The sequence below is a fragment of the Lathamus discolor genome, chromosome 3, assembly GCF_037157495.1.
Source record: "Lathamus discolor isolate bLatDis1 chromosome 3, bLatDis1.hap1, whole genome shotgun sequence".
NCBI lineage: Eukaryota > Metazoa > Chordata > Aves > Psittaciformes > Psittacidae > Lathamus > Lathamus discolor.
In genome coordinates this window covers 66,349,488-66,375,453 of record NC_088886.1, presented here as the reverse complement: position 1 = coordinate 66,375,453, position 25,966 = coordinate 66,349,488, and the positions used below count along the sequence as shown (strand labels likewise).

The 25,966-nt window shown below is 44.2% G+C and overlaps 1 protein-coding gene across 12 annotated transcripts in view; it reads right to left on the bottom strand.

Annotated features, from left to right (window-relative positions):
- The window catches only part of TRPM8 (transient receptor potential cation channel subfamily M member 8), an 81,463-nt gene that overhangs the window by 37,786 nt on the left and 17,711 nt on the right, over window positions 1-25,966 (bottom strand). For all 12 annotated transcript variants that reach the window (XM_065669653.1, XM_065669652.1, XM_065669650.1 and 9 more), the window contains 2 exons: window positions 1,792-1,934; window positions 474-547 (listed from right to left, as the gene is read on the bottom strand). In XM_065669653.1, coding sequence (XP_065525725.1) covers window positions 474-547; window positions 1,792-1,890 — 173 coding nt within the window. In that variant the 5' untranslated portion in view covers window positions 1,891-1,934. The remainder of the gene's footprint in view (window positions 1-473; window positions 548-1,791; window positions 1,935-25,966) is intronic.

Below are 25,966 nucleotides of genomic sequence, written 5' to 3'. Positions count from 1 at the left end.
CATCCTTTTTTGATTGCTGTGTTTGTTTTATAATGTATTATTACAATAGTAGATGTATCTAGTTCATAAATAAACATATACTGGGGGGTATGCTCAGCAAGTTGTTACTGATGGGATGTGCAATGAAATTGTTTGGAGATCACTTGTCTGGAGTGGGCAGAAGCACCCTGGGGTGCTCGGCCAACCACCAGCCTTCCAGCTATTTTGACTGTGACTGCAGAATACCCCTGGCACATGCTAACAAGCCAAGCAAGCAAAGAAGTTGTCCTGAGGTCAGCCTGCATTGCTGGGTTCAGCCTCTTCGTAAAGCCCTGAGAAGTTTGCTTCCCATTGACTTAGCAATAAGAATTATAATAATCATGATACTATAGAATTATACTATACAATTCTAATTAATCATTATAAGAATCACAGAACATCCCCAGCTCGCAGCACTCCCATGCCTGTAAAACATGAGAAGAGTATCTGCTTACATTGACTTGGTGTCCTTTGTAAAAAAGACACATTCTCTCTTCTTAAAGTTCTCTTGGACGAAGCTGACCAAATCCTTGAAAAGAATTAAAGAGAAAAGTTTACTTACAATAACTCCTAAACCAGAAAAATAAATTTGATGCCCTAAGAGTTGCCGGAGAGCCTATTTTAATGACAGCTTTTAATCCAAAAGACCCACATAGAATATCTATTACTTAATTTCAGTGGCACAATCCAGGTAGCTGTAGACTATGGAGCATTTCCATTTGCATGCACTGCCATGTTTGCAATAACTTACAGCACTCCCAGTATCTTCTGGGTTAAGTGATGCAGATACCGCTTAAAGACTGCGGCCAACACTGTTTCTTCCCAAGGAAAAACAGAAGTAGACTTTAACATCCTCTGGGGTAGGAGCTATTTTAATTGAACACAAAAAGACCCCAGCAGGAGACCTGAGCAACCTAAAAGCGGAGCTTTATGTGAGCTCAGTGGAATGCCAAGTCTCTCCAGCTTGTTTAACCATTAAACTGGAAACTCCACAAGCACAGGGGAAGCTTTCACATTTGGGAAATGCAAATTCATTCCCAATGTGCCCTTGCAAGGTAGGAAAGCAAAAAAGATTTCTCACTTGATGATAAAGGTTTGGGAGTTTTGTACTGAAGAACAGATTTAGCTCAGGATGAAAAGGGAAAGTTTCATCAAAGTTTCCCACTTTGACAGAACCCTTGTAGTTAAACAGCAGTACAATTCCAAGTAGAAAAGCATTTAAAGTATAAAATCCAAAAACAAAATGGAAAAGAACATAAGCAGCCACAATGATGCAAGACCAGAAAAGTAAAAGGGAGGGGGAACCACTTGCTAAGGACCTAAGAGCTTGTCATTAGGCCTTCAGAAGCAAAAAAACTGCCAGACAATTGCTGTGATCAGCAAAGCACTGAGGCTTGAAAGGGATGTTTAATGTAATGATATGTTGTCTGCCTTTGCCATCAAGTTGCATGGAGAGGTTGGGGGTTTCTTTATAGAGACTTCAGGATGAGAGGATTTGTCTCTGAAACAGGAAAAGGAATTGAAAAACTGAAGTGACTAAGAATGTACATAAGAGTTACAGGGATCAAAAAGGAATGCCATGCATCTTAGACTTTAACCATGCTAATAAAGCACCAGTGCTACTGCTGCAGGGTTACTGGCTAGGAAGACTTCTCCATAAAGGGAAAACTGACAAATCAATCCTCCTCCTTCTGACATGACCCAGTTCATAAAGGACTGTGGCTCAGTCCCAAGACAACAGGCAAGCTTAGCAAGGATGGAGCAGCTACTCACAGCGTCACTGTAGGACACATCGATGCTGCGAGACATGCTGGAATAAAGGAGTCTGGAGCTCTCAAAATTGCCATTTCTTCGGTGCCTCATGGTGCCCATTGAGACCTGAAAGAGCACAGTGGAGGGGGAGAGGTACCAGTACCCTAGGAAGCAAAGAAGAGATTAATTTGAATCCAGCATAAAGAATGAGGAAGGGTATTGATCCCTAAAAGGTGTAACTAACATTCAGAGAAAATATTCTCTTCTTTCACACTACAAAGACACTTTCCTTTCTTTCCCTGTATGAAAAAGAACTCCAAGTCAACATGCTTTGAGAAAGGAATGTACCTTATATGCCATCCCATTCAATTCATTGCCATATCTCAACTCGCCTTCCCTTCTGATGGGCATGCTCACTATTCAGTATTCATATACAATAAGCAATCCCTAACATAGTGTATTTATCGACTAAAGGGGATGTTAAGGAGAAACAGATACATCACAGAGAAAGCAAACTGCAGCTCATGTGGCCTGTCAGTACACCAGAAGCTTAGAGTAGCTACAGCACCTGAACACTGATCCTTCAGGATTACTCTTCTAACAAGGACAAAGCGTGTGATCTGAAAAACAAGTGGATTTTAAGCTTATTGGATCCAAAAAGTTAAGAAGTTACAACACTTCATTTACCCTTGAGAGCAGACGCTGGACTGACCTCAGTGTCTTTGAAGGAGCATCCCTTCATGTGCACAGAAACACAGAACAAAAAACTATTTATGCTAGCAGCAAATACTTCAGTTCCCTTCATGTTCCTTTGTGAGCACTGGAAAAGGTATTGCCCTGAAAGGAAGGCTGGCAGCCAGCTAACATGGTGACCTCAAATCCTACTTCTCCCAAAACTGTTCCCTCTCCTTTTCCCTCTCCCTGGGCTTGCCTCTCATGGGTGGTCCTGCTGCTCTATGGTCTCCTGTCCCTCTCAGACACAGGAACACACATTACACTCTCCAGCTCCGAGGAAGCATCCCTGTATAAATATATAGTTTCTGAGATCCAAAAACTAGTGAGTGTGAAACAATTTACTTAGGGCACTTGACAAAATAGGGATGGCACAGGCAGTGGGAAGCTGTAGTCATAAATAGAATGATGGAGCATTATATGAGCAAGCCCTAAAGTAAGAAAGAAAATGCAATTTTCCACAACAAAAATGTACATTTCTATTCACAGCTATTTTAAAAACACTTCATTTTGAGGTGGAACACAACTGACTCAGTGTTGCTCACTGTGCATGGTAGAAGTCCACAGCTACTTCCCCCACATTCTTCAGCACGCTTGCGATCACAGTCACTCTCCCACTGCTAAGTAATGGAAGAGCATGGAAAAAGCCTTCTTCTTCCTTCCCACCTTCTGCATGCAACAGGAATGACTTAAACCCAAGAAAAGGCAAAAGTCTGGAAAATGTATTTCATCATGGCTGTGGCCAATGGGATAAGGTTTAACAAGGCAAAGTGCCGGGTCCTGCACTTGGGCCACAAAACACCCCTGCAATGCTTCAGGCTTGGGGAAGAGTGGCTGGAAACTGCTCATGGAAAAGGAGCTGGGGGTGCTGATTAATGGAGATAAACATGAGCAGCTTGTGCCCAGGCAGCCAGGAAGCCACCAGCATCCTGGGCTGTATCAGTACCAGTGTGGCAGCAGTTGCAAATCTCATCTCAGGCCTCCCAAGACAATACAGAGCTAGCCTGCATGCCATGTGAGAATCACGTAACAGTGTGTGATTCAGGCACAAACCCAAATACCAGGTATGTGGTCCAGCTATTTGGTTACGTTCCATGTGGACTTCATGGGCACCTTGAGCTTCTAAGCACCACACCACCTTCCACAGACCCCCACCACAGCTATTTCCCCTTTCAGCACTGCAGAAAGTTGGTACACTGCTTCTCAAGTAGAAGCTGCAGCAGGAAACAAAGCACTCTCCTGCTTTGAGGCTTGTGATCTCGTTTGCATTACTAACTCCGTCACACTCCACCTTCAGAGCAAGGACGAAAGTCTGACAAGCTTTGCACCAGATTCAGGAGATGACTTTGTAGGAAGCTCACTAAAGCAGGTGATTATCAGCAGAACACAAGAACAAAATGACCTCCAAAGCTGCCACCAGCCTGGTCATGTCCTGCTTCAGAAAAGAAGCATTTCTTTATTTGAGCAGGAATTGCAAGAGTCTGTGGAAGGAGAAAGCAAATGTTCCTTTATAGGCATCTGCTCAAGGGGCTTTTCAATGGAAAAAGGGTTAAGAAAAGAAGGAAGCCACAAACAAGAACATACAGAGAGGAAAACCTGACTGACAGACAGTAAGGGAGGGATTGAGCAGACCCTAGCCTAGTCGACCACATTAACTGGTAAGCATATGGGATAGGTGGGAATGTTTATTCCAGGGAGGTTATCTGATGAGGCAGGCTTGTCAAACGGCACACACTAAGGAAAAGGGGGAAGCCATACACATATGCAGAGGCTTCAAGCTGACAAGCAAGGATCATGGAACTGCAGAGAAGCAGTTCCTCTTCTACAAGGACACACTGCTAGAGGAATTTGGATGGCTCCAGCAACAAAGAAATCATCCTGCCCTTGTGAAGTGCTAACTTCACATCAACTAAGGTGATGCTGAGAGAGTACTGTCCCTAAACCCAGCAGGTTCTTTAAAACAAAGCAAAACCTCACAGGCACCCCCACCACCACATCACTTATTTCACTAAGACTGGCAGCTGTGCACTGAGAGACATATTTCTTAACCCAGAAAGCAATTCTTATCATTTCATAAGATTGATGTTTGGTGTAAAGAGGCTTTTAAAGCTGTAATTCAACATAAGGGTAATACATTTTGGTCTAGATCTAAGCAGCTTATTTATTGATAGGGTTTTACTTTAGTTGTTAATCTGTTTAACAAGTTAACACCAGACAAGTCACTATGGACATAACTGTACAGAGAGAAGATAAAAAGGAAACAAGGAATTATTCATTCCAAATATGAAAGGATTGCAAGTTTGCCTCAGTGTTTTTGTAAGTGATATTTGCTATAACTTCAGCAAAGTCGGCAAGAGTGCAAAGGAACCCTGAAAACGCTGGCCTTAAACTTCAGCAGAAGTTCTCAAGAGCTGCATTGATACCACAGTGTTCAGCTGGTGTTTGTGAGCAAAGCTCATGAACCTTATGAGTGTTAGGAATAGCACAGCAGTCCCATACTTTAAAAGATGTGACACAGCAGTAGTTTATGTAACAGGCAAACACAGTTCATTTTCTATTGCATTTCCAACCTGTTAAATATATCCAAAAACATTTGTAAAGCACAGACTAGTGCATTAAAGCATGACTTTAAGCTAACACAATTTGAGAGTAATAACCATTAAATAAACACCAGAATAGTCCTCTAAGGTATAAGACTAATACTATGACTCCACAGCAGTTGAAGGAGCATATCCCCAAGGAAGTCTTCAGCTTGGAGATGACTAGAAAAAAGCAAAGAAGTGACAAAAAATAACGAGTTCTAAAGGCACCTTATTAACTGAGCTTTTAACAAGTTGGCCACAACTGAAAAGCAAGAGCAGTTCCCATCCTCGGAAAGCTTTCAGATAAATCTAACCACTATTTGCATTAACACAATTCTAGCAACTGGCTTTATGTTAAAACTCCCAGAAAAGATAAGGATGCTGCTTAACTTCAGCTGCACAGCTACCTCAACCCCAGCATCTCAAAAGTATCTATTCCTAAGTACAGAAATCAGCACCTGAGAGCATAGCACTGTGGAGCACTTACCAAAGTCTCCAGAATATGCCCCTGCAGTCCTACTGAAATCATGACTCAAAGAGGAAGGGTTTGATATAGTTCGGCTTGCAAAGCCCCTCCTTTTTTATCAGTGTCATGCTTTCCTTTCAGGGGAGGGCAGGGAGGATGAGACAACGCACCAGAGCAAGCAATGACAGGATTATCCATGAGTTAAGGCAGGCATAATTGCACCAGGGTGCAGGAAATAGCAGTTGCAGGTGATGGGGAAGAGCACAGCAACACTGCCAGTGTACCACAGGAACTGGTAATGATGCTGCAGCTAATTTAGGCAATCAACAACACTATTAAAAAGCCAGAAGTATAAGAAAATGCCTGTGGGAATAAATCATTAGGTTTTAATGTATCAGAAGATAATGAAACAGTTCTGAAATCAACACCTATTAACCTAATTTAATGCGAGGTCATTGAAACACTGATGGTTGCAAAACAGGATTTTACAACTGATATTTTGACTCAATAAAAAAACCTTATTCTCTGTTCCGTAGTTTTTTTGCTTGACACTCATCAGTGCAAAGTAATCTGGTTTTCTTCTGCCTTTAGATTAAAGCTATTCGCTTTAATAAGAGTAATATCTGTTGGATGATATCCACAGTGACTTCTTGGAGAACCAGACTGTTCGTGGTCCTCTCTCACTGGAGAAAGCAAACCTCTTGCTGAAGAACCTACATCATTTCAATCTCCCTCTTTGGGCACATACCACCACCTCACCAGCTCAAGCACCCCCTCAATCCTACTTTAATTTGCCCTGCAGTGGATGAGCATGAAAGGAGAAAATTCATCTGGCTCTTGAGGGCAGAAGCTCCTGATCCATAAGTAATTCCAGAGCAAGAGAGAAAGAATAACGCCCAAGTGAAAACAAACATGTTGGAATTAAAGATCTGCTGCTGAAAACACAACCATTAAAAACAAGCTGATGCAGTTTGAGTTTCCGCTGATGGTCAAAAGCTCACAGTGCTATTTCTTGGAATCAGGGCTGTCACTGAACTGTACAAGTGCTTTCCAAAGCATGATCCCAAAACATCCAGACTAAAGAACCTGGTGCCATGTACTTAGCTCCCTCCACTCACCCAGCTCCAGGCTTTCCTCCCCTTGGAAACCAGGTGGAGGGAATGATACACATAGGAATGTGTTCCCAGCACGCAGCCAGTGGGCCAGGACATCTAATGGATAACCAGCAAAAAACCCCCTCGTATTACCTTGCCATATCCACATCTGTATGTGCACGACCCTTCCCTAGTCTAAGTTGTCCCAGCAGACCACCAGGAAGAACAAAATGCCAGATCCCGTCATGGAACAGCCAGAGTACTTCCTAACTACAGAAGCTAAACCAAATGCTTACAAGGAGATTCACAAAGAACATTTCAGTCACAGAAATCCCTCTGGATTTAGTTTGCTTTGGCTGCAAGCTGGGAACAGAAGCAGAGCCAGAAGCAGACCCTGATGCAGCTGTGTGTAGAAGCTCATTTACTCTGCATGACCTGTCTTCTGTACCCTCTTTTATTGCTTGCTATAATGACCAGCTTTTCCCCTTTATATCCAAACTGCAGAAACTCACCTTGAGCAGAGGTAACAGCTTGCATGGCTCCTTACGCTTTTTATGTTGTGATTTTGGATTCATAACCACTGGGGAGAACAAAGAAACACCATGTTTCCAGCTTAGAGACTGAATTTCTCAACAACATTAGAAAAGGAGGAGGAGAAAGCAATGAAAGTTATTAAATGGGAACTGTGAGACAATACTTTAGCACTTCTTATCCTCAAAAGCACCTTGAATGCAATTAGTATGAACACAATAAACCTGGTGAGAGACAAAGCTCATTAGCTGCCATTTCAACTCCATGCCCTTTGGCTCTCTACCTCACCTGGCTCCTTACATGCCCAACTGTTCTCCGCAAAGCTGCGAAGTTCCCTGCTTGTGGCTTTTATCATTTCCCAGCTCTGGCTAAGGAGAAGCAACCCACAAAAGCATTGAAATAAAGCAGAGGAGACTCTTCAAATCAAGGACAAGGACAGATTTGTCTTCTCCTGTCCTTCCCTCCTCCCCTTTTGTTTTCCAGCAAAGAAAGGGAGATCTGACTCCTTTTTCTGTGTGTGTAGACCACTAGGATGCATGTAAGTAGCCACTGCAAGTTTCTTTCCTTCCAGATAATACAGGCAATTTGATGGCTTAACTTCCGGGTTAAATTTACATATATTTATATTATATATAAAATGAGGAGCTGCAGGAGATATTTTTCTTTGCAAGAGAGGTCAACCAAATTATACCAAAGTCCTACCTGAAGCAAAGGTGTGGTAAGGCCCATTCCAGTACAACTTTGGCAACAAAACCACAGAGCTGATTTTGACCTTTAGGAGTGCTGGCGAAGCCTAAGGAGCACTTCTCTGTGGAGAGAGTTGCTCAAGAGACACAGTTCTTTACAGGCACCACTTTCTGGTTACTCATTTCTTCCTGTATTCAGGAAGACAAGTGTGCTGCTGGAGCTAAAACTTCATAAAAGATACCCAGCTCCAGAGATTCTGAACTCATTTTGAATGGCAAACCTTGTAGAATGGCAGATTTCCAGCTGGCTGCTCAAGTCACAGGGATTTAACATGAATTACTGAAAAAAATGTAGTTATTTTTAGCATTTGCCTTTCCAAGGTATATAACAGAATATCCCATCAAGTCTACAATGACACACCACAGGGCACCCTATGGAGAACATAACCTAGTGCAAAATGGCGATATTTTGGCATTTACAGATATTTTATTTGTACGGATTACTGACAGAGCCAAAATCTATTAGAAATACCTCTATTATCCTGAGTGTCCAGCTAGTCTCACTTAGAGAGGACAGTCTCCTACACAAACCTGTGACCTTGTACAGATACAGAAACCTAGAGTTAGAGAACCTTGAAAGCTGATTATGACAGAGCAGGAAACTTGGTCCTACCCTGCCTTCTTACCTGCTGCTTCACATGCATTTAAAAACCTTTTTAACAACTTCTATTCCTAAATGCAGATACTTGTACTTAAGTATGAGAGCACACAGCATTTGGAGAACAACGGGTGAAGTCATTCTGAGAAGCATGTTAGCACAGAAAGCTTTAAAAGTGCATTTTGGTGTGAAATATTAATAGGTCTGAACAGAACACTGGCACATTCTTTCTGTAAAAGCCTTAAAAAGAAACGAAAGCCACTAAAAATAATTATGCAATTTGCAGCTTCTGAATGGTCAGTGACTAGAGCAATTGTGCATCTCAGGCTTTTATGCACTTCATTTGACGGAAGTGTTCTGAGAAAGTGTTCATGGATGGAAAAGTTCAAGCTTCAAAACTGAAGAGGGGTGAGGGGATGAGATTAAAAGCTTAGGACACTTTAGATCAGCTTCCCCCCCAAAAGAAAGACACAAACACACTGTTAGCCTCAAACATAGCAGCTCTATTAAGAACTGCAGCACACAGAGAGAGGCGAGGAGGAAGAGATAAAGTCAATGGAAAACAATCCCCTGGAGGCTGAGGTCAGACTGATTAAGACGCTGTTTCAGGCAATATCCGCTGAAAGCAAACACTAAATATACTTTTCCCAGAGTCTTACAAGGAAAAGATTCTCCTGCAAAATGTATGAAGAAGCTTCCAAGTAATTATAGATTAGCAAAGGTATATTTCTTTCATTGGGATTAGTTTAATTAATTATTAATCAGCTGCTGCTGTCAAGCCTGTGTGCTTAAAACCCCTCAGCAGTCTATTCCTTATAGGGGTGGCTTCTAAATTTGATTTTATGTCCATCATGCAGCATTAAAATGAAAGAGAAGCAATTTAGAGTAAACCATGAATTTGATCCTCTCACTTATACATTTCATTGCTTTCCCAAGACCATAAGGAGCTTGGTGTTTGGAGACTTTAGTAGACTTCAAGGGGAAGAGTAGCATAAGCCCAAGGTCAGGCACAAAGGTGAAGGATAGTCTGTAGTCACCCTCTGGAGTGCTTCTGAGACATGCCCTGCGCTTCCTGAGCAGGAGTGGGTTAGAATACAAAGCACCTCTTCCACCAAAAACAGAGTTCCTAGCTGCAAAAAGGGGAAAGAACCCCCCCTCTTACTTCCCCTCCTTCCCCACTCTGAACATACAACCTCAATTCTGGCAGTAAATGTCTATCTAGAATGCAATAACATTGCACACAGTACACATCATCTGGCAGGGCTGGTAATTCTGGCCACACTTGCCTTTCTTCCAGCACATCCTTAGCAACTTGGCAGTACAAAGCATTCATTCATTTTCTCCATGACACTATTATTCACAAGGATGAAGATCACTCGAAGTCTGAAGACTTAGAGTTTCCTTCTAAGAACAGCTAGTAGGTTTAAATGTGCTGTAGCTGTCCTGGTCTGTAAGTAACCTTCAGTGAAGCTATAACATCTCTGGTTTCTGTGCTGCCATCAACCTTGGACCCAGCTGAAAGCATGCCATGAAAGAAGCAGTTTCATAGTACACCCATAACACTGAAAAAGGTAACATGGTGACCAAGATAAGAGCTGAAAAAAAGCCAAATATTATCTTCATCCCCAGCATTAAAAATCCAACACGGTCACTTTTGTCAACTCTATTCTTGGGGACAAAGCAGTTTCTTTTGACACTCTCCTAACGTTTCTTACAATTATAGTTACTTCTACAATTAGAACAGGTTTCAACAGAAAAGGTTCACCACCCTCAAAGTTGAAGAGGAATTAGAAGTGCCTTCAAGCCAAGGATCTCGGCCACCTGACCATACAGCTCTGGGGGAAGCTCAGGGCCACGGGGACCTGGGCCACATTCTTCTCTTCAGTCTTGCTGGTGAGGAGAAACACCATGAGGAGAAAGGCACTGATTTGCAGGTCTACAAATAGTTGTAAGGTTGGTGTTGGCTGTTGTTGATTTTAGTTTCTATGACCATAGGACACCAGTTTCCCAGTAGCATGAGGGAACTGGTAAAGAGAGCTTTAAACTAGGAATGACCAGGGAAGGAGAGAATTACCAGCAGCACAGAGGGAGTGACAGACAGGGTAAATAAGCAAAGGCAAAAGAACAATGAATTAAACCATGAGCAAACCTGGTCTGCCACACCAATTGATGAGTGCAAGCAAGGTCTTTAGGCTTGGCCTGCCTGAGAGTAGATTTGGCCTATAGGTAAAGAAACCATTTTATTTCAAGTTAACTTCCAGGTCATTAAACACCACACTAAGTCTGTGAACCCAAAAATATTTTAAATGTAAATAGGGCAAAGCTGAAGATCTGAGCTCTTTAAACCAGAGTGAGCTTTTAAATGAGTCTCTACTCAATTCTGCAGAAATCATATAGAATACCAAACCCACAGATTGAAGAGTACCAGTTCTGGACCAGGCTGGACAGGGCTTGGAGCAACCTGCTCTACTGCAAGGTGTCCCTGCCCGTGGCAGGGGTTGGAACTGGATCATAGAATCATAGAATAGTTAGGGTTGGAAAGGACCTCAAGATCATCTAGTTCCAACCCCCCTGCCATGGACAGGGACACCTCACACTAAACCATCCAACACAAGGCCTCATCCAACCTGGCCTTGAACACTGCCAGGGATGGAGCGCTCACAACCTCCCTGGGCAACCCATTCCAGTGTCTCACCACCCTAACAGGAAAGAATTTCCTCCTTATATCCAATCTAAACTTCCCCTGTTTAAGTTTTAACCCGTTACCCCTTGTCCTGTCACTGCAGTCCCTGACGAAGAGTCCCTCCCCAGCATCCCTATAGGCCCCCTTCAGGTTCTGGAAGGCTGCTATTAGGTCCCCATGCAGCCTTCTCTTCTCCAGGCTGAACAGCCCCAACTTCCTCAGCCTGTCTTCATACGGGAGGTGCTCCAGTCCCCTGATCATCCTCGTGACCCTCCTGTGGACTTGTTCCAGCAGTTCCATGTCCTTTTTATGTTGAGGACACCAGAACTGCACACAATGATGAGCTTTAAGGTCCCTTCCAACCCAAACCAGTCCGGGATACTATGATCTTAAAGGTCTTTTCCAACCTTTCTGATTCTATGATTTGCAAGTCTTCAAGCTATTGACACTGGTAACGTATTTTTGGTCTCATACTCTCACCAGAACATACACACCCCGAAGACCCGGCCCTGAATGTGATGAAGGCTGTGAGTACAGTGACAGAGGGGGACCATCGAGACAATTCTACACAGAGCTGTAAGAAATACTGTTAAAATATGAAAAGGATATTAAAGACAACTTCGAATACCTTCATTATCAATGTATATACCATCTGCTAGCAAGTTTTCAGCATCTAAAAAACAGCTTCAATCAAGTCAGCATAATTCAGCTTTTCACACTGTAAGTGGCAGTACTAGGAAGAGCCATTCTAAACTTTCACATCATCTTCAACTCTCCAGCTTCTCCAACCTTCCAGATGGGCTGAAACCACAAAAAAAAAAAAAAAAATCAAGCTTGGAGCTGCCACTCCCTAATTTGTGAGAGAACAAGTTCTTGATCAATTGAAACAATAATGAACATATTTCTGACTCCCAGCTCCTCTGAAACTACAGAGAAAGGTTTTCACTCTGACAACTTGTATTAGCAAGCCTGGTGTCTGCAAGCAGCAACATTTAGAAAGTAATTTGAAACTGGAAGAGTACTTTTGGGGGAAGTGTCTCAAATGCCAGATCTATTAAAACAGCTCTCTGACAGCCTCATCGAGGAGCCTTTCTTTTTTAGTGTGATATTTGTATCGATTTTTAAAATAGCAATCCCATTACTACACATTAACAGCATGGATAAGCATCTCTCAGAGAGTATTTAGTATTACAACAGGACAAAGAGAGAACATGAGGGCAGTAATTTTCCATCACACAGAAGGTGAGGTTAAATGGTGAAAGGACCAGCTTAACACTTGGTATCTGAGAATAAAGTCAGTCTCTAAAGCAAGTTTTCAGCACAGCAGCACGTGCACTGATGTTTTTTTGTTACCCAAATCCACTCCATACATGCTACTATGCTCCCTTCCCAGCAGTGAGCCCCAACATTCTTCTTACCTGCTGTCAGTCATGGAAATTTCCTTTCTAATATGTCTAATTGACACAGTTTAAAGGGCAGTGGAGGAAAACCAAGAACAAGTGTGCACAGACACAGGGCTCAACCAACATGAATACAGGAAAAGAGACATTCTGGCAGAAGAGGAATGGGAGAGGCAGACATTGGATTTCCACAGCCAGAAAGACCAGTTCCTACCTCTCACAGAGCCTGTAAGTTGCTCTACAGACTTACCCCAGTCATTAGAACCGTAAAGCTGACCAGATTCCCAACAGCACCATTGGTTCAGCCAAAAGAAACATGTTATAGCATTAAATCTTGCCATTCCCCAGTCCAGATCAGCAGGCAACCTGGTCTAGTGGCAGGGGATTGGGACTGGATGAGCTTCCAACCCTACCTGTTCGATGATTCTATGTCAGACCTCAAGGAGGAGATGCTGCTAGCAGAAATACACTTGACTAGTACAGATAAGTTACCAAAATCTCAAGGTTCCCCTCTCAAAAACCAGTGTCCACATTATATCACTCACTCAAGCCTTCCCCAATGCACATACATCTAGAGCTCATTTTCAAACCAGTCTTCAGAACTATACTTTAGAGGATGCTGAAATACAACTCACATACTTACAGATCTCCCTGGGTATCAGCACATCAGACAAGGTGTTCAGATGGGCACAACAAACCAAAGGCAGTCAAGTCTTTGGTCTTTCAGCTACCAGAAACGCACCATACCAGAACCACACACAGAACCTGAACCTGCCATCCACTGTTGTTGTGCACCATCTTCATGGCGAGGTGCAGCTATGGGCTGTTATCCACTCCAACTGATGAACTGCTGGACAGAAGGGATTAGCTGAGCATCCAAAGGAGAGCAGAAAACAGTCTGGTATCTGCTTCCAAACTCAGTCACCATGAGAGGTCATGGTCTCACAAGCAAATAGCGAACAACATGGAAAGACCTGTCTGCTTAGGTAAGGGGACATGAGGGGGCAGCAGGGGTGGCCATGAGGGGAGATGTGGTCATGAGGTGTGAGGGGAGATCATGAGGGGACAGGAGGGGCAGCCACGAGGGATGAGGAAAGATCATGAGGGGACAGGAGAGGCAGTCAGGAGAGGTGAGGGGAAAGCAGGGGCAGCCATGAGGGAAGATCATGAGGGGAGAGATGGGTGGTCATGAGGAGAGATCGTGAGGGGCAGGAGGGGTGGCAATGAGAAGTGAGAAAGATCGTGTGGAAAGAGCAGGGGAAGCTGTGAGGGGAGTGTGCATGAGGGGAGAGGAGAGGCAGCCACGAGGGATGAGGAGAGATTGTAAGTGGACAGGAGAGGCGGTCATGAGAGGCGAGGGGAGATCATGAGGGGAAAGCAGGGGCGGCAATGAGGGAAGATCAAGAGGGGAGAAATGGGGTGGTCATGAGGATAGATCATGAGGGGCAGGAGGGGCGACAATGAGGAGTGAGGAAGATCAAGATGGGAGAGCAGCGGCAGCCGTGAGGGGAGAAGTGTGGAGGTGATGAGGCATGAGAAGAGAGCATGAGGGGACAGGAGGGACAGCTATGAGAGGTGAGGGGACAGGAGGGAGGACCATGAGGAAAGATCATGAGGGGAGGGAGGGGGTGGTAATGAGGAGAGATCGTGAGGGGTCAGGAGGGGCAGCCATGAGGGGTAGCCATGAGGGGTGAGGGAAATCTTGAGGGGAGAACAGGGGCAGCCATGAAGAGAAGATCATAAAGTGAGTGATGGGGCAGTTGTGAGGGGAGATAGTGAGGGGAGAGCAGGGGCAGCCATGGGCCGCAAGGGGCAGCTGTGAAGGGTAGGGATGGCAGCTATGGAGTGTGGGGCCACTATGAGGGTGCAGATGAGAGGTGGCTGTGACTGGAGATCATGAGGGCAGCTATGAGGGGAGATCAATTTGCCCTCAGTGCTGTGGGTTAATGGTGGGCTTGGCAGTCCTGGGGTAACAGTTGGGCTCAATGATCTCAAATGTCTTTTCCAACCCAGCTGATTCCACAGTTCTAAACAGCTAAAGGATTTGCAGAGAAGCCCACGGAGATCTGTAGAGGAAGGATGCTGCTTTACTCAAGCAATTGTGTGACAAGATTGCCTCTGAGCCATGAAAACAGAAGACAACCCAACTGCTTCAAGTAGGCACAAAGCTGTCTTTTCTCTAGGTTTACTATGGATGACAGAGGCAACAGCCCACTACAGGTTTATAAAGGGAAGAAATATTTACCCCAAAGGGATCTCCATGGAAATCATTCCCTCCTTTCATCAGAACATGCCACAGCATCATACAGTTTACATTAGTACATTCACAACCAGGTACAAGGAGGGTTACAGAACGGAAGGCATGGAGAAGCAGCTAGACTGGCTATAAGGAAGACTACCCAGTATATTCAAAGCCAGGCATGTCTCTGAGCATGAAGTGATGAAATTAAAGGCTTGAATGCTGCCTGAAGCCAGTCTAGAGTAAGTTACTGTTCATGTCAACAAATCCTGAGCTTCCCAGTGTGAGAATGTGTATCCATTCACAGTGCTAATGACAAACCCTCATATTCTAAGTGCCTCAAACGCCCTCACTTCAGAGATAAAGGTGCCTGCTGACTATCATGCTGGCAACAGGATGGTTCATGGCATGATAGCTTAGGTTATTCTTTGGTTTAAATATTGAAACACACAAGAAAAAATTGGTATTACCAAAGTACGATCTAGAATTGCTACAGGATTAACAAAAGACAGAATAAATTGGAATAGAAAGGTTTACAGAGAAGTCTTTCTCCTGACTCACAATGGAGTTATTACTCCAGCATTCTGAGTAATAACAAATTCCATGACATTGAGTCTCTCTAAAATGTCTTGTGATGCCTGAGCCTGGGTCTTTGAAGCCCCTGCCCTTCCCTCCTGAAGCCTTCCCAAGTCATGGGAAGGAAGCCCTGTGTCTATCCCCTCCGAGCTCTGGGTGGCTTCTCTCCACACATGCTCTGTGGCTCTATCCCACAGAGCCACACCAACTCTTCATGGGGCTGAGGAGGACAGCCTTCCTCCCTGGTGTCCAAACAAAACAAGTATACAACATAGAGCCACAAAGCACACAGACAGACTTGGTGTCTCCATCATATTGACTGAGAGGTGAGAATACATCTTGGGGGCCCACGTAAGTGCAGTAGATAGCTGGGAAGAGAAATGCCAGCTCCCAGACACATAAGCTATGTTCATCAAGGAGAGAGTTGCCTGGCTTTTCAGTGTGTACTACCTAAAGTGCAGGATGCCATGAAAGCCCAGCAATGAAAAGAGCTGCCATTCCCTGTGTATATTCCTAGCTAAGCATAGAACACCACACTGTGCAAGTACCAGGAAGACACCTATGGAGGTAGTGCTGCATCAGCCACTCATGGTCCTACAAGCCTGCTATCTCCCAGGCACTCATCTTTCCTATGTGCAGTTCCCTTCCTTATCTCTCGGAAAACCTCCACTTATGTCCTGCAATTGTTTTCCCAAATCCCCTCTTACAGAACTGGAAAGAAAGCAACAAAAAAATGGACCTAACTGCTGCTCCACCTTCTCTTGGGTGGCAAATACCCTTGAATATCAAGCTGAAAACAGCTTCCCCACACTGACTGCCTTGCATTGCTCTAGCATCTCCCACATTGTTCCTACACAGTTTAGAAGCTGGAGTGGCTGGATCGCCTCAGAGCCTGCATTGGGTCTGACTGGGATGGAGGTAAAATGACAAATTAACCAAATGAATTTGATACCCAATCTTCTTTGTGTTTCAAATCTGTAACTGCAGTCATCAGGCCACCCACTTCAGAGACAGGGGAGTAGGACACCTAGTGCTTATCTGAAGATGATAAGCAGATAATGAGCCCTCTGAAAAAATAGTAGAGTATGCAGAAAAAGGTAAATTCATGCCTTCAGTCATGTGAGGTGCTGCCATCAAGGCCCGGTTGGATGGGGCTTGGAGCAACCTGGTCTAGTGGACAGTGTCCCTGCCTGTGGCAGAGGGTTGGAACTGGTTGAGCTTTGAGGTCCCTTCCATAACTAACCAGGCTGGGATTCTATCATTCTACGTGATGCTGCATTCTGAAGCAACCAAAGCGATAGTAGCATCATGTTTAGACAAGAAAAAGGAGGGGAATGTTTTGCTCTTCCTATTTTGTTCCTTATTCTGTTGGGAGTAGGAGGGAGGGGAAGGGAATGAACATGCATCTTCATGGTGCTTAGATGCCTACTGGGGTGAAGCAACAAGACTGTCACTGGGCTCCCATGTCTTCCAGCCCCTCTGAAGATGCCACCTAACATCTAAATGCACATCAGCCCATACTCACTGATGTCGTGCTGGTTGCAAGGGGAAGAGCCATGACCATTTGAAGTGCAGAAACCTACTGAAAGAAGTCAGAATTGCTCAGAGATTTCCATTAGGGCCCTGTTACATCAATCCCCAAAACTTAGGGTCAGAGGAATATCAATTTACTTTCTAAATGGATTCTATGCCCTTAAGGCTACAGAACATAATGGAAAAAACAAGAAGAAACCCTCAAACAGGTCATGTACTAGAAAGGTGATAAAACCCACACCATTAAAACAGATATTTAAGGGCAGTTACATTACAGATCCAATTCTGCTCTGAAATATCTGAGGCTGTTAGAGAAGTTCAGGTTAGACCTTCCTACTCCATCAAAAAAAAAGATTATTTGTATGGGTTTTGCCAAAAAGAGTGAAGAGTTATAATAAAAAACAGGGGCAAAAAGGAAGAACATTCCACTGTTTCCTCAGTTATTTTTACAGAGCCACAGGAAAGAAACAGAGCAGCTGAAAGATGACCAGGAAACTTCTTGCTGTGCAAGCTCAGTGTCATGCAGAACCCTGGGCTGCTATCTTTTAGAAAATACCTTTTGTATCCACTATTTTGGGATTATATGATTATATTATTATTATTTTGGACTGTGCTATATCTCTCCCAGGCCTGGAGAGAGGAAACCAGAATGAAAATAGGAGCTGCCACATCCCATATCATACCTGCTAAAAGCCTTCTTTCTGCAAAGTCTCATCAGAGACTATCAAGCAATATGTTCGATATCCTGCAGGTACAGCAAGACTTACAAACAAAACACAGGTACAGCAAGACTTATAAACAAAACACCTTTTCCTGCCCCCTGCCTTGCTACTCACCTGTATTCCCACAAAACAGCCAGGCTGAAGTCTGCTCCAGCTGCTCAGGAGCCCCACATTTGCTCGTAGAACCTTCTGGCCATAGGATAATACCAGAGAGAAAGCCCACCAATGTATAATAAAAAGTATAAACAGCTTCTGGATGGAGCAGTTGAGTGTCATGAGACAGATGCTAGCTGGAACAAAGAGCAATCTTTTTCAGGTACAACTGTTTCACAGCAAGTCTTGAAGCTCTTTCTCAGTAGAGCAACATTAAGGGAACAAGAGCAAGCTGCAGTTTGTCCTTGTTGCTTCCACACAAACTGCTCATGTGTCTAAGAGCCAACAAGGTTTTCAAATACCACTGTTTAAAGCCCACAGAATTCTTTCAACTTCACAAGCTAACATACAGAGAGAAAAAAAAAAAAAAAACAAAACCCAAACACTTTTCAGCACCCTTTCTATTGGTTTTCTAAATACCATTTGACTTCAGAAAGAGAGTCTCCTTTCTGCCACTAGATGTCCCACGAGTAAGAGGAGTACCCAGCTGGGTACCACTGTGAGCAGAGATGCTCAGCAAATCTTGTCTACAGTAATAACAACCACGCAGGGAAACATGCTGCTGTGTTCATATCAGCTGAATAATTAGCGGGTCAGGCACTGCAGTAATATCGTGGAATCAGAATGTGATATGTGAAATTCATGGAATTATAGTATAGTTTGGGTTGGAACATTAAAGCTCATCTTCATAAAGAAATGTATTAAGACTTACTCTATATTGATATATTAACAGTCATTTTGGTGGTATAATATTAAATATCAATCCCATGTTCAGGTATTTTCTACTCTTGGGTTATGTAAGTTTTAAATAGAACACAATTTGTGTAGGGAAGCATTTTAATGAAGGTGCTTTCCCCATGGGAACACTGTTTGGTTGATGCTTGCTCCAATACCAAAATAAATTGTCAGGGCCTAGGACTCTAAAGTATTGTTTAAAAAGCTATTTATTTGAGCTAACAGTGTAAGGGGAGAATAGTCTAGGTAAGAAGTGTATGTCCCTTTAGATGTGGGGAGGCGCTGGCACAGAGTGCCCAGAGAAACTGTAGCTGCCCCATCCCTGGCAGCGTTCAAGGCAAGGTTGGACGGGGCTTGGAGCAATCTGCTCTAGTGGAAGGTGTACCTGCCCACGGCAGGGGGTTGGAACTGGATGAACTTTAAGGTCCTTTCCAACCCAAACCATTCCACAACTCTATGCTAGAAACTGCAAGTGGTAGAGCATCAAATAGGCCTCCAAATCCCACTCTGAATGCTTAGCACACCCTGCCCATCAAAAAGATTCTTCAAGTTTAATTATTCAATGACAGGCACCTGAGAACTTTCTGCACTGCAAGATAAAGGTAAGGGCAGGCAGATAATTTAATCCCTAGTACGCAGTAGCAGCTGCCCACAGGCTCCTCTGGTATAACGAAGTAGCAATTACAACATGGCCAAGGAATCCGCAGGGCACAGCAAAGGCTTGAAGGCTGGGCTGTATGGGTGGCACAGTGCGTGGGCAGGCACAGGTTAAACGTAAAGTGGATCATGAGCTTTTCCATGCCTTTGGGTAAGGGTTGCTGCAGAAAGGCTGTTCAAAATCCACAAAACTACTTTGAATTTAAGTGTCCTGCTGTCCAGAAAGGCACTAAATGAGCCAAGAGTGAAAATAATGACCCTTGTCCACTGTGACTGCAACTGCTCTAGCCTTCCTTAAAATACATTCTTTATGTCTCATCTTTTAACATATTACCTCTGTCTGGGTTGCTTTTGACCACAGCGAATACATGTAAGATAGTTCTCTGCCTAATTTCATCATTCTAGTATGGTTGCATGGAGCCTTCTGCTACTTGATGTGATGGGCTTCAGAGGACACATTAATCAAATATCTCTTTGCTCTGCAAAAGCAATGAGAAGAAAAACGCCAGATCAGATGGCTGGGAATCCACCCTGGGGGAACACTGAGCATCTCACTGGGGACTTGAGTGAAACTGCACTTCCTCCTGGAACTGTGCAACAGCCTGTCATAAGGTGACAGCATTACATCCCACAGCTGTTCACACAACAGATAGTTTCTACTACAAGGGGTGCATAATTTCAACGCAGTGTGGACATCAACTATTTGACAGTCAAAGCAATCAAACCCAGTCTTATTCCACAGAAAGGTCTCCTGATTTTGCTTCTGTCACCACTCGTGTCTCAGCACACAAAATGCAGAACTAAAACAAGGCAAGCTATCTTTTATTCATGAGCACAAAGCCCAGCTGAGTTCTGAGAAAGCTTCCTGCTGCTTTTAAGGTATCTCATCTTAAGGCATTGAGCTGTGCTGTACATCACATGGGAAATGTCAGAATGCCCAGCACAAACTTAGCACAAGATACACAGCCAAGCACCAGTGTTTGAGAAAAGGCTTCTGTGATCTATTGTCTCAGCTTTATTTTGTGTATTCTACTTGTTTGATCCAATTAGAAGAGATGACCAGCTAAGGATTAGATGAGAAAGTAGCCAAGGATGGAAGCTTTCAGCCAAGACTGAGCTGACAGATGCCAGATTCCACAGTACAATTCACTTAGTAAACCTGGATTTATTTCTGCAACAACTGCCTCCAGTTAAGAGTCCTAACCATAGCAGGCAACGTAAAAGCATCTCTCCCCCCAAAAGACTACTGTCAAAACACAGTTATGCTCAGAGAAATCTCAGACTTTTTTAAACTGGGGTGCTGATCTATGTAACCAACAGAAGCCTGTTATAGTATGCCCTTGCTTTTCCAAGTGACACTTGGAAAACATCCCTTAAATGTAGAAAGTCAGAAACCAGGACTGGTCTGACCCATATTTATCTGTCAAAGTACTTCCCACTCTTACAAGCTCAGGTAGATGCTCTCTCCAAGGAACATACATATGCTGGGTGCCCAGCATTGACCTAAAGGGTAGCCTCTGGGCAGGAAGGACTGTTAAGTGCTGTTGGTACCACCAGGGACCTGCTAGTGTGCAGTGTGCCCATTTCTGTGGCCCTATATTCACCATCCTCTTCCTTCCAGCAACCCTGATGGTAGCAATAACCCTCAACTGCCCAGAGCAGCCTCAACAGAACCCCCTACACCTGCACTGCTGCCCAAGGGCTCCCATTCAGCTTGATGCTGAACACTCACTTTAGGCCTTGGCCTGAGCTATTTGGTCTGTGCGCCTGTCTCCAGCCCTGCCTCGGGTCCCATCTCATACTGCAACCCTACTGCCTCCTCTTCCCCATATTCTGTTCCTCGGCAAGCCACAGAAGTTTTCCCATTGGGACTCAGCTGGATGCAGGATTTGGCCACATTTCACCCTTCCAGCTCCTATAACCCTGCCTGCTGCAGGCAGCACCCAGCTGATTGCAGCAGCTTCCTATTGATATGCCAGCCTGTTCCTTCATCATTGCTGACATGCTCCTCCAGAGGGTCTGCATAGGCATCACAAACCAGCGCTTTTGGAACACCTTCACTCATGGTTCAGAAAGAACTGTTTAGTTGCGCCAGGTACACACTTTTCTTCACCATTACATCTTGAACCTACTGCATGTGCACAAGCCATGCTAGACGTGACTTCCAGGTGCAAGTGCGCTTCTGTTACTTCTAATACTAAAGCCCTCTCCTCCTACACCTCGGGGCACAGGAAAGGAATACAGCAGGTTGGTGTGGACTGATTATATGAGCAATAGTGCGTCAGTAGGGCATGGAAGCACAGACTATCACAGCCCACTGGAAGAAAGACACACCAGGACAGGAAAGGTCATTGTTCCAAAGCCAGTGCATCTATGACAGCAGGATAAATCCAATCCCAGCAACCTGTTGAGCAAAATTCCCCCTGTGCCCACCTAAGCAACAGGGGACTGGGCCAACAGCTCGAGCTCCAGAAGCACACTGCATTACAGCTCCTTACAGCTATACAGAACCTGCCTGGCTTTGTCGGTACTGCAATTTTAAGTACCTGATCAATGCCTCATAATAAACCCACTGCATTTGCTATTAAGAGATTGAATACATACTTCAGTCTCTCACCTAGATATATGCCACCTCTACAAGCTGAATGAGGAAGCAGGCTGTAATTATTTCAACAAATATTCTAAAAGTTGTACCAACACAGCTTGATGGAACACATCAAAGTAGGAAAAAATGTGTGCTTTGCATTATTGCTTCCTTATGAATAGTGCAATGAAAGGAGCACAGATTTGGCAGTTGAACTCTTTCAAATAGTCTTATTTAAATTAAATACTTTAATTACAGTTCCAAAAGATTGATGGGTTTACATACATTTAACTCCCCCACATGCACACACTTAGTATTTTAACAATTTCTTCAGTGGATTCTTTTCCCTTCCAAGCTGGCATAGTGTGTCAGAGAAGGTCACTGGTTTGGCTCTCCTTAAGCTTAATTCAATTTAACCCACCAGCTCCAAACCCTTATTTTCTGCTTTGTTCAACATCTCATTTGGCTGAAGGTGGAACTATTTGGGTATGTGCTAACTCGCCTGTGAAGCAGATGGGATTTTGGTTCCGCAGCTGAGACAAAAGGCATTCCCCTTCCCAGAACAGTAAATGCAAGCCCTTTCCTGCTGCCACCCTCTGGCAAAAAAGGCATTTGCAATATTAATGAGAGCTATTTTTGTCCTGCAGCACATGCAGTCCTAGAAGTGTCAAGCTTTTTCTAGTTATTGAATACCTTGTCTCAAAACCAAAGTGCTGTAGAGATCCAGTAAGTTCAGCCAAAAGAGGGCTTTTCCCCCATCCAAGATGAATGTTTTATTACATTTATAGAGACCATCATACAGTTATCACACAGATTAACACACATTTATAACAAGATACCCAAGGACAACACTATAAGAACATATATTTGCCTATCTCAGAAGTTAAAAAACAACTGTTAAAGCAGAGAATTATTACACTAAGGAGTTTGCTTTGGGGATGTCTGACCAGAGCCAGACACAGCACATACATATAGCACAGAAACAGACTGGTTTGGGTTGGAAGGGATTTTAAAGCTCATCCCTGTCACAGGCAGGGACACCTTCCACTAGAGCATGTTGCTCTGAGACCCATGACTGATCCAGTCTCGGGGTCTCTTTCCTGCACAAGAACAGGAAGCAACTCAGAACCTGCCTGAATTAGATCTAAACTTTGGCACTTGCATGGTTACCTGAACTAACTGGACTACAACAAGGTCATGTGGCGAGGTGGCATTGCTGGCTGCAGTTACAGCTTTAACCCAGGTTACCAGCAGAAACACCAGCAGGTCCCAGCTGTGGAAAGTAAGGAAATCATTTCCTCAATCATAAACTAAGCAAAATCACCAACTAAAGCCAGCTACAGCAAACATACATTAAGCAATACTATACCATCACTCTCAGCTGAACCACTTCCTCTTAAGAAGCCAAAACTCTGGAAGTACTTAAAACAGATGTGGCATTTAAGGACATGGTTTAGTAGTAGACTAAGCAGTGCTGGGTTAAGAGATGAACTTTATGATCTTCAAGGTCTTCTACAACCTGAACAACTCTGTGATTCAATGACCTTAAATATATATGAACAGATTCAACCTCCCAGTCCTGGGGCTGCTCTTTTCTTTTAGTTGGCTATGCCAGGCACCCCCAAGTATTCCACACACATATTCTCTTTCCTGCTCACACCTCTCCAATAAGACACTCCCTTTCATAACAATCCTTCCTCTCTTCAATTTTCGTCCACCTCAGAACCATGTGCACAGACCCTATATATGAGCTGCATCTAATAATTCCCCTGTACCAGCTAATACAGCAGATGTAATGATGCAGCAGTGAGATTTCCTTAGTCCAGGAATGGAAAGCAGTTCCTGCTGTGTTTATCTTCTGGCACATATTCATTCCCCACAGTATCAAACATGCTTCCTTTTAACTTGTGATAACAAGCACATTATTTACAGCAAACATTTGCACAGAAGAACTTAGCTTGCATCTGAGGTCAGACCCTGCTAGATGCTTATTAGCACAGCTACAACCAGCTGAAGGATGAACAGCAGGTAATTCTGCCTCTGTTTTTCTCTCGTACAAAGCTACCAATGCAGAACTAAATAGACACTTAGATACGAGGTTTCAAGGTGTTCCCTATGAAAGCGAGTTTTATCTGGAAAACACATGCAAAATGACTGCTCAAATGCTTCCAGCTCCATTTGTTTTACCACGAAAACAGATCTTTCAAGAAATGAAAGAAAACTAGCACCAGCTGGAGAAGTCACAGCTCCTCTGGGAAAACCTAGTTCTCATGGCCTCCACAGTTCCTGTCCTGGAGACTTTGGACAAGAGCCTGTAGGGACAGGACAAAGGGGAAATGGCTTTAACCTGCCAGAGGGGAGACTGAGATGAACTCTTAGGCATAAATTCTTCCCTGTGAAGGTGCTGAGACACTTGCACAGGTTTAGGTACAGGTAACCCCCTTGTCTTTAACACACATACATAGGTGTGCACATGTGCTGTGCAGTGGCCTTGCTTCACCCACCACTGGGAGGAGGCTGAAAGCACAAACAGCATGCGACAGATGTAACTCAGTCCCCTGACACAGTGCTGGGCTGGTTCTGCAATACTGCAGCAGCAAGCACATCCCAAGAATGCTACAGCACAGCTTGGGAAAGAAACAGGTTTAGTGTTTTGCTTTTCACTTCCTTCCGAGGCTGCAGAAAAGGCTCTGGCATCTCCAGGACTTAAATGTCTCCCTGCCTCACAACGTGATGAGATCAGGTATGTTGGAACACATTGCTAGCCAAGCAATTACAATTGATCCCCTAAAGTGAAATTATATCTTCAGGCACTGCATCCAGTCACTCAGCATGAGTGACACCAGATCTTCAGCTAGGTAATTAGGAATCCATCTTTCATATTACAGGGAAAACAGTCCTCTCCCCTGCCAAGCCAAGCTGCCTCAGTCAAACACGCCTGAACTCTTAATTACAGTTTGAAAGTGCTGAGGGCACAGGTTCAGATACTCATCTGCAGGCTCTGAAGTGATGGAATACCCTTTTTCACCATTAAGTGTCTACATTTACAAACAAATTCAACACAGAGCTTTGGAGCCTGCTGGCTTAAGCCTTCCCATGTAGTCAAATACATGAATCAAAGCGTATTAGCACCTTGGTTTAATAAAGGCCAACTACAAACCAGCTGACAACACTTCTGTCAGCAGACTCATCATACGTAAGAGTGGAGGCAGCAAGTCTATTTTTGTAGACTACAGCAACATACTACAGATAGGCTCAAGTGAGGACTGAAGAACACTAAAAAGAGATTTAGAGCAGCTCAGCTCCCTCAGCCTGTCTCCAGAGCTGGGCTTGTCCAGCCTGGAGAAGAGAAGGCTCCCGAAGCAAAGACCTTAGAGCAGCTCCAGTGCCTAAAGGGGCTGCAGAAAACCTGGAGAGGGGCTTTGGACAAGGGCCTGTAGGGACAGGACAAGGGGAATGGCTTTAACCTGCCTGAACAGGGGAGACTGGGATGAGCTCTTAGGCAGAAGCTCTTCCCTGTGAGGGTGCTGAGGCGCTGGCTCAGGGTGCCCAGAGAAGCTGAGGCTGCCCCATCCCTAGCAGTGTTCAAGGCCAGGCTGGAGGGGGCTTGGAGCAACCTTCCAAAGAGCTTCCTCCACAGGGCAAGACAACAGCTTGCAATGACACCTCAGAAACACAGGCCCCTCCAGATGCATCAGATCTGCTCTCTGATTTCTACCTTCATTTTCTGGCAAATCACTGGTGTCCTCCTCAACTTGCTCAGTACTCTAAACTCAACCTGGAAGTGCCTACATCTTACCTGCACCTCCCTGGGATCACTAAGCTTCCTCTGTCATCCACCCCATCAAATTTAAGTAGAAGACATTCCCAGTAGTACATGGCCTCTTAAGTCTCAAAAGGGCTTTTAAGCTTGGACCTATTCAGGGGGTCAAACCTTCAGTCTTTTTCCAAGGCTGTAACAGATCCCAACACATGCTTGCTCACATACCATCACACCTCAATGGCAGGCAGGCAGGCCTGAATTCCTCATGAAGATTAGTCTGTGCTTATTCTTACCTTGTTTGTTTCATGCAGTTGCCATGATCTCTTTTTTCCTTCACTGAGCCCCTGCTATTTTAGCCAGTCTTTCCAATGCTTTAGGTAAACTGTGTCACATCTGTCTTGA